This window comes from Equus przewalskii, chromosome 11 (assembly GCF_037783145.1).
Source record: "Equus przewalskii isolate Varuska chromosome 11, EquPr2, whole genome shotgun sequence".
Taxonomy (NCBI): Eukaryota; Metazoa; Chordata; class Mammalia; order Perissodactyla; family Equidae; genus Equus; species Equus przewalskii.
This window is the reverse complement of record NC_091841.1, coordinates 25,210,306-25,228,395: the sequence shown is the minus strand read 5'-3', so window position 1 is coordinate 25,228,395 and position 18,090 is coordinate 25,210,306. Positions and strand designations below refer to the sequence as shown.

The 18,090-nt window shown below is 49.0% G+C and overlaps 2 protein-coding genes across 6 annotated transcripts in view; both read right to left on the bottom strand.

The window, feature by feature from the left end:
- Positions 1 to 3,536: 3,536 nt before the first annotated feature.
- Positions 3,537 to 15,154, bottom strand: LOC103544325 (phospholipase A and acyltransferase 4-like). Of its 4 annotated transcripts, none has more exons than XM_070565221.1 (5): positions 13,263 to 13,779; positions 10,026 to 10,134; positions 8,034 to 8,061; positions 7,765 to 7,897; positions 3,537 to 5,891 (listed from the first exon to the last, which is right to left on the bottom strand). In XM_070565221.1, the coding sequence occupies exons 1-5, from the start codon at positions 13,269 to 13,271 to the stop codon at positions 5,661 to 5,663; spliced, it is 510 nt and encodes a 169-aa protein (XP_070421322.1). In that variant the 5' UTR covers positions 13,272 to 13,779; the 3' UTR covers positions 3,537 to 5,660. The 4 variants fall into 4 exon arrangements, 3 of the variants coding, with proteins under 3 accessions (XP_070421322.1, XP_070421323.1, XP_070421324.1); XM_070565223.1 differs by having other exon boundaries at positions 5,064 to 5,891; positions 7,769 to 7,897; positions 13,263 to 13,401; XM_070565222.1 differs by lacking the exon at positions 8,034 to 8,061 and having other exon boundaries at positions 7,769 to 8,033; positions 13,263 to 15,154.
- A 256-nt stretch (positions 15,155 to 15,410) lies between these two features.
- Positions 15,411 to 18,090, bottom strand: part of LOC103544629 (phospholipase A and acyltransferase 4-like) — a 21,535-nt gene continuing 18,855 nt past the window's right edge. Inside the window, exon 5 of one of the 2 annotated variants that reach the window (XM_070565219.1) lies at positions 15,411 to 15,513. In XM_070565219.1, the coding sequence (XP_070421320.1) occupies positions 15,506 to 15,513 (8 nt within the window). In that variant the 3' untranslated portion in view covers positions 15,411 to 15,505. Of the gene's footprint in view, positions 15,514 to 16,777; positions 16,981 to 18,090 lie in introns of those variants that run through there. The other variant, XM_070565220.1, reaches the window with a different exon arrangement.

Below are 18,090 nucleotides of genomic sequence, written 5' to 3'. Positions count from 1 at the left end.
CTCAACCACCTTCAGAACATGGTGATTCTGGTGGATGCACATAGAGGAAAACTCCCAGCCATCCACCAGGCAGGAGGGCAGCATTGGGGACTTCCCTGTGTCCTGCCAGCTGTCCCACAGCTGCGAGATGGGGACAGAGATGCTGTCTTACAAAAGTAACAGAATGACATTGAAAGAGGAACCTGCATCATACTACACAGGCCTCAGGATTCTTGTTTCTCCAGCACCAGTCTGGATTAACTTTTCCTGAGCTGAGTCTTTTCCTAACTTTTCCTGAGTCTGTGGAATATATGCGTGCTCTCTAAAGCAAGTTATAGCCCTAAAACAAAATTTTCTTGAGACCAAGGATTGTCCAGAGGCAGCACAACCATTTTATGAGCTTATCAGGAGAAAGTGCAGAGTGATGTCAGCATCGTGGCAGAGTGAGGTCTCTCAGACATCCTTCCCCTCCAATACACAAAGGAAAAAAACATCCATACTCCAACAGAGGACACCCAAACACAACACAAAAAACGTCAGATATATCCACACAGCCATACGACGGAGGGCGGAGAGGCTGGAACCCCTCTCAGAGGAGCTGGAATGGAGTATGAGAAATGTTCACTCCCTCCCCTGAGTTCTGTAATCTGGGACCCCAGGAGGCCTCCTAGAGGGAAGGAATGGGGGAGCGGACATTCATTCTCAGGAACATCAGGGACTCCCAAGGGCCCTTGCAGCCTGGAGGGAAGCCCTCTACCAGGGTGAAAGCTTTCCCCAGGGGATGGCCTCGTCAAGCCAACATCCCAGGAGAGTAGATAACAAGAGCAGAGGGAGAAAACCCTGAGAGCTCACAGGAGGAAGCGCTCCTCCCCTCACCCGCCCAGCACCCGGCTCCAGCCTCTGGCATCTTGGCTGAAGGCAGAGGGCTTAGCATACACGGCTCTTGACCCCCACCTAGTGGCAACAGGCAGTAACTGCGACCAAATAATGACAGATGGGAAAGAACGGAGCCACTCCCTCTAGCAATATCAAAAACTATATTAGACCTCCAGACCAGAAAGAAAATGACAAGTACCCAGAAATCACTCCTGAGGATGCATAAATATGTAATATACATGACAAAGAATTCAGAACAGCGATCATCAGAAAACTCAACAAGGTAAAAGAGAAGGTAAGGAAACAATTTAATGAGTTCAGGAGCTACTTCACAAAAGAGACTGAAACTATAAAGAAGAATCAATTAGAAATATTAGAGATGAAAAACACAATGGAAGAAGTAAAACAAAATATGGATTCCCTGAACGCTCAAACAGACACCATAGAGGAGCGTATCAGCATAACTGAAGTCAGACATGTTGAAATGCTCCAGATAGAGGAGGAGAGAGAACTAAGACTGAAAAGAAATGAAGAAAGTCTCTGAGAAATAGCCAACTTAATTAGGAAATGTAACATAAGAATTATAGGTATTCAAGCAGGAGAAGAGAAGGAGAATGGAGCAGAAAGCTTGTTCAAAGAAATAATAGCAGAGAACTTCCCAAACCTAGGGAAGGAAATTCATGTGGAAGAGGCCTCCAGATCTCCTAAATATGTCAATGTAAAAAGACATACTGTAAGGCATATAGTAGTGAAACTGGAAAAACTGAATGACAAAGAAAGAATACTAGGGGCAGCAAGGCAGAAGAAAATAACCTACAAAGGAACCCCCATCAGGCTTTCAGCAGATTTCTCTTCAGAAACCTTACAGGCTAGGAGAGACTGGAATGACATAGTCAAATCATTGAGGGACAAAAGCTTGCAGCCAAGAATACTCTATCCAGCAAAAATATCCTTCAGATCTGATGGAGAAATAAAAACTTTCCCAGACAAACATAAGCTAAGGGAATTCATAGCCATGAGACCCCTCCACCCCCCAAGAAATCTTCAAGAAGTCCCTCATACCTGAAAAAAAGAAAGGAGAAAGGGGTTACAAAGCATGGAGTAAGGAGCTAAATAGGTAGACAGAGTCATAGCAGGATAGCAAATACTCAAGTATAGCATTAAAGACAAAGGGAAGGAAAACACCAAAAACAAAGATAATCTTGTCATTGTAACCACAAACTCATAACACAAGATGGAATAAGATGTGAGAAAAACAACTTAGGAGAGCAAGAGGAAAGGGACTGAATCGGTTTAGTCTAAGGAAATTAGAGGCCATCAGAAAAGGACTATCTTATCCACAAGATTTGGAATCCAAACCTCAGGGTAATGACTAAGCAGAAAAGCAGAACAGAGACACAAATAATAAATAAGGAGAAAACAAAGGAACGTGGTGTAAAAAACTACATCACTTGATTGGTAGACCAAAATAAACAGGACGAGAAACAGAGGAAATGCAGGAGAACCAGAAAATGAGTGATAAAATGGCAACATTAAGCCCTCATATATCAATAATCACCCTAAACACAAATGGATTGAATTCTCCAATAAAAAGACACGGAGTGACGAGATGGATTAAAAAACAAGACCCAACAATATGCTGCCTCCAGGAAACACATTTCAGCTCCGATGACAAACACAGGCTCAGAGTGAAGGGATGGAAGATGATACTCCAAGCCAATGGCAAACAAAAGAAAGCAGGTGTCACAATGCTTATATCAGACAAAGTAGACTTCAAGATGAGACAGGTAGAGAGAGACAAAGAGGGGCAGGATATAATGATCAAAGGGACACTCCATCAAGAAGAAATAACACTATAAATATTTACATACCCAACACAGGAGCACCAAAGTACGTAAAGCAACTATTAACAAACCTAAAAGAAAGACATTAAGAATAATACAATAATAGTAGGGGACCTCAACACTCCACTCACATCAATGGATAGATCATCCAGACATAAAATCAACAAGAAAACAGTGGCGTTAAACAAAAAGCTAGACCAGATGGACTTGATAGACATATATAGAACATTCCAGGCCAAAACTGCAGAATACACATTCTTCTCCAGTCCACAAGGAACATTCTCAAGAATAGACCATATGTTGGGAAACAAGGCAAGCCTCAATAAATTTAAGAAGATTGAAATAATACCAAGCATGTTTTCTGATCATGCTGCTATGAAGCAGAAATTAAGTACAAGAAAAAAGCTGAGAAAAGGACAAAGATGTGGAAACTAAACAACATGCTATTGAACAAGCAATGGATCATTGAAGAAATTAAAGGAGAAATCAAAAAATATCTGGAGACAAATGAAAATGAAAACATACCATACCAACTCATATGGATGCAGCATAAATGGTACTAAGAGGGAAATTCATCTCAGTACAGGCTCACCTTAATAAACAAGAAATTTCCCAAATAGGCAATCTCAAACTACACCTAACTGAATTAGAAGAAGAACAAACAAAGCCCAAAGTCAGAAGAAGGAGAGAAATAATAACAATGAGAGCAGAAATAAACACTATTGAAACAAAAAAGGCAGTAGAAAGGCTCAGTGAAACAAAGAGCTGGTTCTTTGAGAAGATAAATAAAATTGACAAACTCCTAGCCAGACTTACAAAGAAAAAGCGAGAGAAAGCTTAGGAGAAAGTACAGTATGCTTTTATTAATTACATTTACTTTTCACATTTTAGAGAAATCCAGTTCACAAAAGTCAGTCCAGAGGCTAGGGGTCTGCAACTGGTCTGGTGCATTTTTAAACATCACAGCAACACACTTCTGGTGGGCGTTACAGTGATGACGACTTTTTTCATGTAGAAGTTTTTCCTCCAATCACAGAGAGTTGTATTTTCTATGTATTAGATAATGAAATTGTTAATTAAGTAAACAACTTTTTATCGAGCACTATGGTAAGCCAGGCATTGTGAATAACGGGGGTCCCAGTTTAACAAATTCCAACAGTGCCAGCTCTTGGGGTCCCTGCAGGTCTAGTGGGGAGAGGGAAATTTTTAAAGAACCTCATGGATCAGTGTTCAATGGCAGCTGTGAGAATCGCCATGAAGGGCAGGTACGTGGATGCCAGAGAATCGTAAGGGGGATGTGACCTGGTCGTGTAGGCCAAGCTCCCCCTGGAAGGGCCTGGACACTTCCCCTGTCCATCGGGCTGGAGTAATTGATCCTGGACAGGACATGAGGCCCAGGAGGCGAGCCTTAGACAGCAGGAAGGGAGAAAGGCTCTCTCTCAGCCTTCTGGTTACTGGACCTGGACTCTGCACAGAGCAGCGGGGCCCTCTGACCAAAGGTAGCCCTGGGGCAAGGCAGGCATGGACCTTCTGGAACTTCAACATGGAGGCTGACATTTCAGCCTGGGGATTTGAGCAAGGCCCCCTTGGGTAGAAGTAATTATAAGTTATTCTCCTTGTTCTTCAACCTTGTGATAGCCCTGAGCTTCCAGGGGAGTCTTGTGAATAGTTCCGGCCTCGTCTGTGCTGTGCTGGGGGCATTAAGGGGCCCACCAGCACTGCATGCTTGGGAAGGTACCGCTCAGGGGAGGGTGACATCTGTAATCCTCAAGGCAGAGTGGTAGGGGCTGTGGTGACCACGGGGGAGGATGCCCAGAGGGAGTGGCCATTCAGTAGGGTCACTGGTGGCAAAGGCTGGGTGAAGACGCACAAGAACATGGGGAACTGACACTTCTGAGACCACACCCAGGGCATGCTGGGAACTAGCAGAGGGATAGTCTGAAGTTGCACATTTTTTTTTTAAAGACTTTATTTTTTTAAAGCAGTTTTAGATTCACAGAAAAATTGAGAGAAAGTTACAGAGATTTCCCATAGGCCTCCTGCCCCCCTACATGCATCACCTCCCCCATGATCAACATCCTACAGCAGAGGATGCATTTTTGTTACAATTGGTGAACTAATATTGACACATGATAGCCACCCAAAGGCCATAGATGACATTAGGGTTCACTCTGGGTGCTGTACCTTCTGTGGGTTGGGACAGATGTATGATGACGTGTAGCCCCCACTTGGCATCATACAGAGTATTCACAGCCCGAAAGACCGAGGGGGCTAATTTTCAGCATTCAACCCAGGGGCAGCTTGAGCCGTGGCCATCTGCTCATGGAAAGCTACATAATTGCATCTGGTAGTCACAGCTGGGTAAGGATTAGACATTCGAGCTAAAAAAGAAAAACACTATCTAAAAACAGGGCTGAGGGAAGGAGGTCAGTGGAAACGTGCTGGGAGATGTTTATGTGTTGTCAGGGGATTCAAGCATCAGAGGATGTGAGTGGACTGGGAGGTAATGAAGTTTCTTCTTCTATTTTTTCACCCCGAGAGTAAAATGAATGTCTTTTATGACAATAGTCAGTCTACAGAATGATGTCGACGATCAACTGAGTACCTGCCAGTTACTAGACATCGGGCAGGGGTCTGCTACACATCCTTTCATTTGATCCTCACTATGTTACCGTGAAGTGGATCGTGGCCGCCATCTCAGAGAAGAAGGAACTGAGGCTCTGAGAGGCAAGAGCTCCCCCTAAGGTCACACAGCTAGACATTGCTGGGAGTACCAACAGGAGCTGAGTCAATGGTACGTTCTTCCTTTCTGGGTCAGAAGTCTACAAAAACACAGTGAAAGTGTGTCACTTTCTGAAGGGACAGATAGATACATGTATCGATTCTTCGCTCTTGGTACAATTAGCCCATCCTCCAGCCAGTGAGAGAGGAAAAGCGAGAGAGGAAAAGCGAGAGAGGGAACTACATGCTGCCCAAGTGTGAGTGCCAGGCAGACAGAGTTGCTGTGGGAGGCCCTCTCCACTGGTCTCCACAGCGGCTTCTAATGCAGCATCCTGTGGCTTCGTCAGGCTGGAACTGGTTTTGACGTGATTTCTTCGAAGGGGCAAGTAACGCGGCAAGCCAGGGTACGAGTATGATGAGCATGATGAATATGATCAGCATGCCTATCACTACACACATGGCGTGTTCCACCTGGAAGTGAGCAGCCCGTGTTCAGAGTCCACAGCAAGTCCAGGCACTTCTCCCTCCCTCCCCAGGGCCTGGAATCCACGCTCATTCTCCCGTCCTCCCTCGGGCCTGGCCTCTCAGCTTCCCTCTGAGCTGGCCAGCCCGGAGTCCTCTCCCAGGGAGGGAGCCGGCTGTGTCCCAGAGGCCCCATTTCCTGGACAACGGGATGTCATGACCACTTAGTGGTGGGCTTGTCTGGGCTTGTCCTGACAGCCTGCAGGATGGGCTGATGGACTCATTTTGTGTGAGCTTCTGGGTGAGGACATTCCTTCCTGACTCGGGGTGGGTAGGGAGCAGTGTTTGTGCCTGATTCCCTGGGGCCACTGCTCCGGGGGTGAGACTGGGGACTTGTTTGTGGTCTGGGTTCTGCCTGGGCAACTCCCCTGCGACGGAGGGGCTGTGGGGGAAGCTGAGGGGAGGTTTCGGGAAGCCATGGCACTTTAGTTCACTGTGCGCTGTGTACTGTCCACAAGTGCAGCCTGGAAACTTCCATCTCCAGCCCCACCTCAGCCCTGAACTCCAGACTCAAGTGTCCAACTGCTACACTATCTGCACCTAGATGTCTAACTGGGAATAAATAAATGACGAGCAATAAGATGTATTGGAATCTGTGAGGAAGCCATTCAGTGTAAAACTAATTCGTCCTGACCTTGTTTTTCCAGAAGGGGCTGACATGAACTGTCAAGCATGCATTGTACACCTGCTATAAACAGTTATAATGTCCCAAAGCCAAGGATGATGCCCTTAAACATAGGGATGCTGCCTCCCCCATATCAACATTTCTTTATAGATAAGCATTTCTTCCCAGAAACTAAGGATTAGTTACTGACCTGCCATCCTCATCTCATGACCACGGACCTGCTGACCACTGACCTGCTGTGCCAGCAAAGCATCTCGTGTTGGTAGTAAAAGGCATCTTCCTGTCATATTTGATGTACGTTCCTTGTCCCAAGATGGCATATAACCACTCTGTACACCCCATTGCTTCGGAGTGCTTCCTTCCTTGGTGAAGGTTGCTTTCTCCCAGGTCATCATCCTCCAAACTGGCTCATGTCATAAACTCACCCCAGCTTTCTTTTATACATTGATTATGAATTATTTGCTCTGGCCTCCTCAAACATCCTGTTACTGTCCAAACTCTTGATTTCTCCCCATAAACCTGCTCCTCCCGTCCTCATGCTCGTCTCTTGCAGGGTCGCCCATCCACCCAACCACTTGGGCCAGGAGCCCTGGAGGTGCTGTAGTGTGGCAGGAACGAACAAAGGCTCTAGACAGGGACGGCTGGGGTTTGAATCCTGCTTCTGCCACTTATTAGCTATGTGTTTTGGGATAACGAATCTGGAAGACTATGAAAGCGTCTAGAGTAGAAGCTGTGCTCCAGATCTGACATAAAAATGTTCCTGAGCTCTTACATAGGCCCCCTGACCTTGAGCATCCATTGCCTGAGTGCTTTTGGGGGACTTAGGAGACCCGCCATGGTCCTGGGTTGGCCCAGACAACTCTGGGGGCTTCAGTAGCTGCCTGTCAGGGTGGACTTAGAGCTGAAGGGTCCCAGAAGGTCAGAAGTGGCCAGGACTCCAGAGACCCTCCAACTAACTCTTCCTCCTGCACTTGCGGAAACTGAGGCCCAGAGAGGAAGTAACCTGTCCAGAAACACTCTGTGGCTTAGAAGCAGATCCCAGATTTGAGCTCAGACATCCTTGCTCCCAGCCAGCGGGTCCCTGAGAGCCCATTTTGCATCCTTCACAGTGATTCTCCCCTCTGGCTGCACAGCCGCTCACCCCCACCCCAAGCAGACTTCCAGGAGGGACAGGGACCACCCCAAAGAGGGCCTTACCTGCCTGCTGCTGGCTGCGCCGTATCTCAGTTCGGTGGCAAAGCGCTCACAGTTCATGCTCAGAACACTGTACTTCTTCTCTTCACCAACCATCTCCTTCGCAGCACTGATGCTCTTGTACACAGGCTGTGGTCTGTATTTGTGGTCCAAGTAGTTATTGACCCGATAGCGGCAGCCCCCCGCTACATCCCTCAGGGGCTGCTGTTTCACCTCTGCTCTGCCGCTCAGAATAGAGTTGATGCTGGAAGAGCCAGCCCCAGGGTACTCACCTGGAATCAGAGAGAGTGTCACCCAGAGCTGTAAGTGAAGGCAAGGTAGTGAGAGAGAGGGGGGCAGGACGAGAAAGAAGCATGAAGGGAATCCACCAGTGAGCTTTTGCTGTAGGTCGTTTCACAAATGTGAGTGGAGGAGTCACAGATTTTTCTCTTTTAACTCAACGAGCTTCGAGTATTTTTCAACTCGATGACTGACGGGATTGTCATGGCTGCTGTCGCATTCTGTTTAATGAATGTACATCTATTTGACCAATCCCCTATTAGTGAACATTGAGGTTCTCAAATTTAGCCATTATACTCAATGACAGTAAATCATATTTTTATTTGTTTATCCCTGTGTACTTGTGAATTTCAGAAAGAGATCACATTTGTTTTAGTACCCACTGTGTTTCAGACACTATGCTGGGCAACTTTTCACATATTACCTAATTTAATCTCCTTTTTAACTTTCAAGGTAAATATTATAATCTCCATTTTACGACCAATATTAGACCCAGAGAGACATTTTCAGACTTTTCTGTGCTGTGGAAAGTGCTAGAACCCGAATGTGAAACTGCCTCTCTCAAGCTCCAAAGGGCAGGCTCCTTCCATGGCGCTGAGCTGAGCCTTAGGGAATCTCTCACGTGAGTGTCTTCTCTCCTAGGACCCGGCACCGCTCTGGGCACATGGAGAGGGCCACAGAAGAGCCATCAGCTCGTGTAATCCAAATTCCATCCTAGGGTGAGTCCAGGTTTAATTTTTTAAGACGGAGAGTCACTAATGAGGTCACTAATTAAGCATGTTTATTTTAAGTTTCTAATCTAAAGTCAGATATTTGCACTTAGAAGCAATGTCCTTAAAAAACAACTGTCCACACCCCGGAAGTTAGACACAAAAAGGATCAAACGTCCTCCCTGTGATGCTTTCTCTGACAGGCTCCCCTCAGGGTCATCTGGATGAAGTGGACTTGTTTTACCATTTACCATCAATTCAGATATTTTTACAGTTCTGCCAAGGTAGATGACAACCTGTAGAAAACTGATAAGCTGCAAATATATGATTCAGATCATCATGACAACGATTTTTGTCCAGTAAGAATGCAGATGCTGGGGCCAGCCCGGTAGCCGAGTGGTTGAGTGTGCGCGCTCGGTTCGGCGGCCCAGGTTTTCATCAGTTCGGATCCTGGGCGCAGACATGGCACCGCTCATCAGGCCATGCTGAGGCGGCATCCCACATGCCACAACTAGAAGGACCCACAACTAAAAACATACAATTATGTCCCAGGGGAGTTTGGGGGGAAAAAGGAAAAATAAAATCTTACAAAAAACCAAACAGAATGCAGATGCTTGGCGGAGGAGAGAACATCGAAGGTTGTGGCTCTGAAGGACACAAACCATTTGCATCTAATTTGACAGGCTTATTCCAGCCTTTTTGTCTTTCATTGACTATACATACATCTGTTCCCTGCATTCTCCTTTTAACTGGCTCTGTCATCCTGCTGCTTCTGTTATCAATGACTTAAATAAATTGTTCAATGTGCTCACTATGCACTTGTATGAGAATTGTTTTTGATGTGTAAAGCTCTGAGGGCTGCTTCTCTTCAGGACTGTTAAGTAAATACTCTCAAGACACCTTGTCTGTGAAACCGGATGAGTACAAATGACACCACACTGAGAAACATGCTTCTTTCTTTAAGACCATGGACCCTCAGAATCTTTGCTGGTTGAAGTCATATGAGAGTCTGCATACCAGGGAAAACTGGTCAGCTGGACAGATCTGAGTGCTGAAGGCCCCCAGCTTCACTGGATGAGCCCACAAACCTCTTTTCCTGCTTCTGTCAGGACCTATGGGAACCCCTGTGATGACTCAACAGGACATGGATGTGGGGTCTGCTCAAGTGCTGCCCAGGGAAAATCCACCTCCGGGTTCCCCTGCTCGGCTCTTTCTTCCCATTGATCTCATTATCTGAGCAAACATTTAAAAAATTATATTTTCAACAGTCCTTACTTGGAGGACCGAGATGGATCACATCACCACCTTCCATGTAGATGGCCCAGTGCTCGTAGTCAGTGCGGAAAATCTCAGTCAGGCCTCCAGGTTCAGGTTCCACACAAAACTGCAACAGAAAAACCCGAGATGGTGTTGACAGGCGTCTAGGCAACAGCAGATTCCTCACTGGTGAGCTGCAGCTCAGACCGGGGACCCCCTTGCTGATATTCATCACTTGGTGAGAGCCTAGGGTTGGGGGAAGAGCTCCTGGTCCCTCTGAGGTCCTCAGCCTGCTGTCACTTTTAGAGGTTCCCCCACAACCAGGAGCTGGAAGCCTGGAAAAAATGACCTTGTGGGGGCTGGCCCCGTGGCCGAGTGGTTAAGTTCGCGTGCTCCGCTGCAGGCGGCCCAGTGTTTCGTTGGTTTGAATCCTGGGCGCGGACATGGCACTGCTCATCAAACCACGCTGAGGCAGCGTCCCACATGCCACAACTAGAAGGACCCACAACGAAGAATATACAACTATGTACCAGGGGGCTTTGGGGAGAAAAGGGAAAAAAATAAAATCTTTAAAAAAAAAAAATGACCTTGTGAAGTGGGAGAGTGGGGATCTGTGCAGTGTGTATATTATGCGTGTGTGTGTTGTGTGATGTGTGTGCATGACACGCATGTATGTATATTCATGTTATGCCTATATGTAGGTTTGTTGTGTGTATGTGTGATTGTGTATGTGTATGTTGTGTGTGTTGTGTGTATGTGTGTGTGTTCTGTGTGTGTACTGTGTGTGTGTTATGTGTGCACATGTGTATACTGAGGATGCAGATACATATATGCAGGTACATTGTGCCTGTGCTCCTGAGTGTGTTGACATGACAGCCTGCATGTGGCAGCCCCAAGCACATCCCCAGCAAAGTCGGGCAGGTGAGTCCTCAGTTTCCCTATCCTTCCTAGATGGACCCTCAAGTCCTCATCGTGCCTCCTGTCCCTGGCTGTGCATGGTGGCACCAGGCACCTCCTCCTCCTCAGACTCTGTTTCCTTCAGCCTCAGGACGCCCATCATTGGAGATACCCACCTGAGAGACACCAACTGACATCATCCTAATGGGACCTGAGCCTTTGGGGGGACCCTGAGGGGCCACCCAGCTTCCAGCACTGAGGGGGCTGCTGCACGCACACAGCCGGCCTCTGTGGGCCCTTCTCCTACAGTAACTGCAACATCCACCACTCCTCCAAGGGAGGGAGCATCCCTCTGCTGCTCAGGGGGGAAGCTGAGGATCAGAGAGGTGAAGGGACTTGTGTGAGAACAGTCAGCTGGGAAGCAGCCGAGCTGGGTCTTCTCCGCCGCGTCTCCCCCGGGTCTGACTCATCCCTGCCTTCCTCCCCTTCCACAGCCCTTCCCCTCCTCACTGTCCTGGCCCAGGGCACTGCAGCTTCGTGACTGGAGAATTTTTTAGGTTCTCTCCCTCTCTGTGCCTGATCTCAGGGAATGACAAACCTCCTGCATCCCTCATTGCAGGCTGCCCCATCTGAGACCAGGGGTCAGCTGACCTTGATGTCTTCCTCACGCCAATACCAACAACCAACGCTGACCCGGGAGGTTTCTCCTGAACTCACTTCCTCGTCCACCTTCCACCCACTGACGTGGTTCAGTGCAGCCCTGTCCCTGCCTCTGGGGAACTCTGGGAATTGCCCAGATTCTAGGTACTGGGAACTCTGGGAATTCAGGGAACTCCCCCACAGTTATCCAGACTGGCCCCTCTCCCCCTGTCCCTCCCTGCCACTCCACATCCGGTCTCCCCAGGACCCACTGTGGCCCTCCCAGAGGGCCCATCTGGCCACGACTTTCCACTGGCCCCAGGGCACAGGGCACGACTTTGGGCAGCTCCCAGCCCCTTCATGACCAGCGCCCCCTCATCTCTCCTCACCCTCCCTGTGATCTGTGCTGCCCCCAGGCTGACTGAGTCACTTCCTGTCCCTCACCCCAAAGCTTGCTGTTGTCTCTGATGCTCTGCAAATGAGGTATTTCTGTCCCCGAACACCTACCCCCCACCCCCCACTCAACCTCTCTCCTCCCATCAGACATCACTCTTCTGAGAAACTGCCCGGAAAGCCCCAGCCTGGCTTGGTGGCCGCTCTCTGGGTCCCCAGGCTCCCCGGCACCTCCACTTCTCCCTGTATGGACTGTGTGCCTGTCTGCACACCCTCGAGGCTTTGAGCTCCATTCAAGCCGGATCCTGTATACTTGTCATTTCCCGCCTCCCTGCGTCTCTGGGATCCAGCGAAGGGTCTGGCTTGGAATGGGGGTCAAGGAAATGTACGTGGAAGAGGCCTGGAGGGTCACCGGGACAGGTCTCCCGCCCAGCACCTCCTCCATCTCAGCCAGGCGGGACAGGCCCAGAGACCATCTTCAGTTTGGAATCACAAAGGGATTTTTCACTCTGAAGCTAACAGGCTAAGGCAAGGCCCGGGCTCCGTCCACAGCAGCTGGTGGGAGACGAACTGTGAGCTTGGGCCCTGCCTGTAGGGAGACGGGTTCCCAGGCAACAGAGCCCTGATTCTCTTCTGGCAGCAAGAAAGCCCTTCCTCAGAGCCCGGTTATACCCAGGGTGGTCTGCCCTCTAGAATGTGCAGTGTGACCTCCAAGATTTCCCATTTCTAATAATAGCCCGAGTCAGCTGGTTCCTTTTCAGCTGCACACCACCGAGCTCTGCCTGCCCCTCCCTGGAACTTGCGTCAATCTGCAGATCAGGGCTGATGAGAAGGGAGGTTTCAGAGTCAGAATGCTGAAATTCGAATGCACTTAGTAAGGCAGGACAAATGCCGTGGGGGAAAGAGGAGAGAGACAGGACTGGAGCTGGGAAGGCCCCAAACTCCAGCCAGCAGCTGAGGCAGACAAGGTAGGGGGTTCACTCACTTCCCAGTTCCAGGGCCCCCCCATGATCCACATCCCAGCTACCCCCAGCTCAGGCAGCCACAGCTCCCAGACACCCACAGCTCCTCCCACACAGGGGTCCCAGCCGCCCACACACACTGTGCCAGACACAGAGGAGAGGCTTACAGTGCTAGAAGGCTTCTCAGTCCACAGGCAAAGGGACTTTTAAATCACAAATACAGTTTTGCACAAAAGCCTTCTACAGCATTTCCGAGCTCTGTAGTTAACTCTGCCCAAGGCCAGGAACCCAGACTGAGCTCTTTGCAGCAGCAGAGTGGCCCCCCAGCAGTAGAGCCACTGATGGAAATGTCCCAGGGACTTACCTGAGCCATGGCGTCCCGGGGCTCTGGGGTTCTGCTGCTCCTGCATCAGCTTTTATACCAAAGTCGAGACTTTCACTTTTGCTTTCCTTCTGACACCCTTTAAAAATAACTCCACACTAAACATTTTTTAAAGAGACTAAATATTTGCTCTAAAGGGAAAGGCCAATGGTTATTTATATCAAAACATGGAATCACTGGTGCCTTTAAGCCACTGGAAGCAGTCAGAGCAGGAGGGGAGCCTGAGAAGCTGCCCCTGCCTGAGAGACCCCAGGTCTCTCCCAACAGAAGCCCTGGGCCAGTGTTCCTGCTGCACGAAGGGGCGGCATTTAGAGGCACAGAGGTGTCAACCCTCAGGGGACGCTATAGGCCATTGTCTGGTAATGACTTCAGAAAATATTGGGTCAGGAGCCATGGGCCAAGCCAGATGGGTACAGTGTTCCATGGGGAAAGCCTTCAGATGGTGGGTGCGCTGGATCATGTGGGGCCCAGGAGCTCATTGCCCCCACAGGTTGCATGTGGCTGCAAGAAGCAGAAGAGAGGTTTCAACAGCCTGTCTCTGTAACGGGAAACCAGGAGGCCGGTGACTTAGGTTCAGTTCAGCAGCTCAAAGGCCACTGAGGACCCAGGCTTTTCCTTCACACTGGACCTGTGTCTGTGGTCACACCCTGCGTGGTCCACGATGGCTGCAGCAGCCTCAAGTGGCACATTTTCACGTGGCAATGTCCAAAAGCAGTAGAGGGAGATGTTTCTCATCAGCTGTCCCTTTTTTTCAGGGAGTAAAATCTTTCCCACAGTCCCCTGGCTGTCTTGCTCCCACCTTTCACTGTCCAGATCTGGGTCACATTTTCACTCCCAAACCAATCATGGGTAAAGGGGAAGGGCCTTCCTGGCAGGCTCAGACCATCATGATGCATCGGCTGGATCTGTGGAGGGGCTCCTGCTGCTCTGTGAACAGCAGGGCTCTGTGAGCCTGGGAGAAGGTGATGCGTGACAGTGATGTGTATGTAGCGGGGTGGCTAATGACTAGGCAACCAGCACATAAAATGAACTCACCTACTTCCATCCACCATAACAAACAGCTTTATTATGACATTACAATGAGGCTGGAACCAGTTCTCAATAATCACCTGATTCCCTATAGGATCTGGCATGAAAGTGGGGGTGGTTGACTCACTGGAGACTGGAAGAGTACGCAGCAGGCTTGTGGATATCGGCAGAGCCCCCATCAGAAAGAGCTTGCGCCCAGGGCACTCAGGAAGGGAACGGCCTCTCCCAGCATCAGCCCCCACCCCAGGTTCCTTTGACCAGACAGAGCTCCAGACACAGGGGTCCAAAGTCCCTTGGCTCCTCTGTTCCTGTCCCCAGGCCTGGCACTGCCCGTTCTGTTTCCAAAAGAGCTTAATGTGTAAAAGAAGTAAAAGATTCACTGACTGTTCACCTCCTTGCATTAAAGTCATGTTCAAAACGGAAAAAGAAAAAAGAAAGCAGCCAGGCCTTGTCTCTTTCAAGTAGTGTCACGTTGGGTCATCGCCTGACCTCTCCTGGTCTCAGTTGTCTCCTCTTTAAAGTGGGGGCTTCATCTTTGTCAGCAGAGAGGCAGTGAGCCTGTGGACCTGGAGCTCCAGAAGGTGGCGACTCGGGTCATTGCTGGCCCAGCTGGAGCCACCTCTGTCACTGGGCTTCAGTTACCGAGGCCCGTCTTCAGGGTAGAAGCCGTCAGGAGGATTCTGCCGCTGAGCTCTGTGCCTCTCCCCTCAGCTGCTCCTCTCCTGCTTCCACATCTGGGATGTGACTCTTGCCTCACCTTCCAGCCTTCTTTCCTCCTCAGCGGCTCTGCTGTCAGGTTGGCTCAGCTCTTGAGCAGTTTGTGGCATCGATCCTCCCTGAGAAATATTCAGCTGGCTCTGGGATTTATCCCCACAGATATTTCTAGGGTCCTCCCTCATGTCACAACATAACCTCCCGTGTCTGCCAGAAGAGCAGGGAGGACGAGGCATCTGAGGGCAGAGGTAGTGCCAGTCATCGAGGGTGCATTGCTCCCTAGGTGAGCAAGAGCCAGTGGCAGTCGAGGGTCTAACTCTGAGATGACGATCTCATGCAATACCCAGCACACGGTAGGACCTCACCTTGGACCTTTAATCAACAAGTATCGACTGAGCACCTACTGTGTGCCAAGCACTGTTGTGGGCATTTGGGGATCCATCAGTGAAGAAGACTGATAAAAATCGGTGCCATTGTGGTTCTCACCTTCCTGTTGGGGAGATAGATTTAGTAAGTTAGTAAGATAGATATGATGTGAGATGGCCAAATGCTGAGAAAAATGGAGAAGGAAGGGGAATAGGGATGATGGGGAGGTGAGATTTCAGATAGTGTGGTTGGGGACGGCCTCACTGAGGAGATGACCTTTGAGTCATGAACACAAGGAGGTGGGAGGGAGCCCTTCACACATCCATAGAGAGAGTGTCCCAGGCAGGGAAGCAGCCATTGCAGAGGCCTTGAGCCTGCAGGTGTCGGCCAGGGTATCCGAAACCAGGGAGCAGGTCATAGGAGATGACAGCCGAGAGGGACCAAGAGCCCGATGTACATGGGCTGCAGGCTGTTGTCCCCGTGTTGATGTTTACTCTGAATTAGATGGGAGCCAGGGGAGGGTTGGGGCACAGCGGTGACGTGCTCTGACTCATGCAGTTTTCACAGACTACGTCTGGCTCCCGTGTTGAGTATAGTCTGTGGAGTCGAGAGTGGAGGGAGAAGAGCAGTTTGCAGTCTTCCAGACACCAGAGGAGCAAGAAGTGATTCGATTCTTGATGTGCTTTGAAGGTAGAGTATGTCAGTTTGCTACGGGTGCCATTACATATACCACAGACTAGGTGGCTTCAACAAGAGAATTTGATCTTCTCATGATTCTGGAGCCTAGAAATCCAAGATCAAGGTGTCAGCAGGTTTGGGTTCTTCTGAGGCCTCTCTCCGTGGCTTGTAGATGGCCGCCGTCCCCCTATGTCTTCATATGGTCGGCCTTCTGTGTTTGTCTTAATCTTTTCTTCTTGTAAGAACACCAACTGGATTAGTACCCAACCATGTGACCTCGTCTAACTTATTTACCTCTTAGAGACCCTATCTCCAAATACAGTCATTTTCTGTGGCACTAAGGGTTAGGACCTCAACATCTGAATTTGGGGGGGACACAATTCAACCTATCACATTGACTTTCTGGCATAGCAGTATAATCCGGGTTTGTCTTGTACTTTCCCTGCCCTGACCCGGGAATCAGTCATTTCTCCAAGGAGCCTGGTTCCTTTCAATGGATAATGGTATGTACAACACAAAATTGGATCATTTAAGGAACTTCTAACTAATTTCTATACCTGGGAGCCAAAAATATCTTGATGGGGACATTGAGCCTTTCTCTCTAAAACACTGTAACACACCCCACCGACAGGATTTTCCTTTGGGAGTGCAGGGTCCCCTCCAATTTACAGCCTTTCCCCTACTGCCCAACATCTGGAAATTGCAGTTACCTGATGGAGAGAGGGAGAGAGGCTCCTTCTGGCGGTGGTTGTGGGAGACCAGCAGTACGTTCCCATTAATTTTTGTCTCTCTGGGTGTCAGCTCCTGGGGATGGGTGTGCTGGGGCTGGAGAGGGAATCTGAGGAAGGAATCCTGTGGCATGTGGCCATGGACACAGTGGGCAGGAGGAACATGGTCTGGCCCTGAGGTCAGTCTGAAAAGAGGGAAGGGGAAACAGCAAACTCCCAGGTCTCCTGGGTTGTGCGTGGTGCTCACACTGAATGTGCTTGCTCATGGGGCACATGTGTCCACCTGCACAGAAACAGAAAACACCTCACACACGCAGACAAAGTGAGTGCACACACAATATACTCATGCACACACACACCTCCCTGGACAAACCCTCGTCTTCCACATCTCTCAGAAGGCATTTCCCTGGGCTCCAGTCCCCAGCACCCCTACAAAGGGTAGCCCCACATGAGTGACAGCGAAGCTGGGGCACCCTCCATGTGACACGAGTTCACCCCTTGCTGGATTTACCCAGGAATACTGGCGCCTGGTTGGGGAAGCTGCAGCTTAGTCTACACACCTTTCTCTCTGTTCGTCTCCTGGTTTCTCTGTGGCAGAAAACCCCAAAACCTGGGCAAATGATGGCAATTTTTACCCTTGCTGTGATCATTGGAGGATGGTCATTGGTTGATGTGGCTTCTCCAGTTAGGGACACATTTGTCTATTTAAACATCAGTCTTGTGTTTAGAAGTAGGAACCTTCAGTCAACTAAGGTCAGTATTATGTTCTGATGAGGCCAATAGCTTGTCCTTGTGGAAATAAAATACTGGAGACCTTTATTCACTGTCAAATGGAAGTTATTCTACATCAGTTGAGTTGTATATTTTCCATAAATCACATGTGCCAGGTGATAGAATGTAAGAGGAATGTGAGGAACAGAACCTGTTTCTAAATGGTCCACACCATGTCAGCCCTTCAACAGGGAGGGCTGGGCCTTTGGAGCTTGTGAGCCTGGTTCCAAATCCTGGCTGCACAACAGCTCAGCAGAGACCTTGGGTACGCTGCTTAATCTCTTTGAGGCTGAATGGATAGTCTGATAAAATGGGGATAATAAAACTTACCCTGTGAGGTGATGGAGGTGATTAAGTGAGATAATATATAAAAAGGAATCCAGCATAAGTGCCTGGCAGAAAGGAAGTACTGAGAAAGTGGTGTTCTCTTTCCTCATCAGACAAAGGTACAAAGCTATTCACAACATTATTTTAATAAGAATGAAAATTTGGAAACAACCTAAATGCTCAAATTGCCACTTACT

What these genes read in the sequence shown, in the direction of transcription:
- LOC103544325 (XM_070565221.1), bottom strand. An exon ending in GATCCATCTCGGTCCTCCAA is followed by an intron (nt 8,062 to 10,025) that starts GTAAGGACTGTT and finishes CTTCACTTACAG; the next exon opens with CTCTGGGTGACACTCTCTCT. An exon ending in GCGCAGCCAGCAGCAGGCAG is followed by an intron (nt 5,892 to 7,764) that starts GTAAGGCCCTCT and finishes GCTCACTTCCAG; the next exon opens with GTGGAACACGCCATGTGTGT.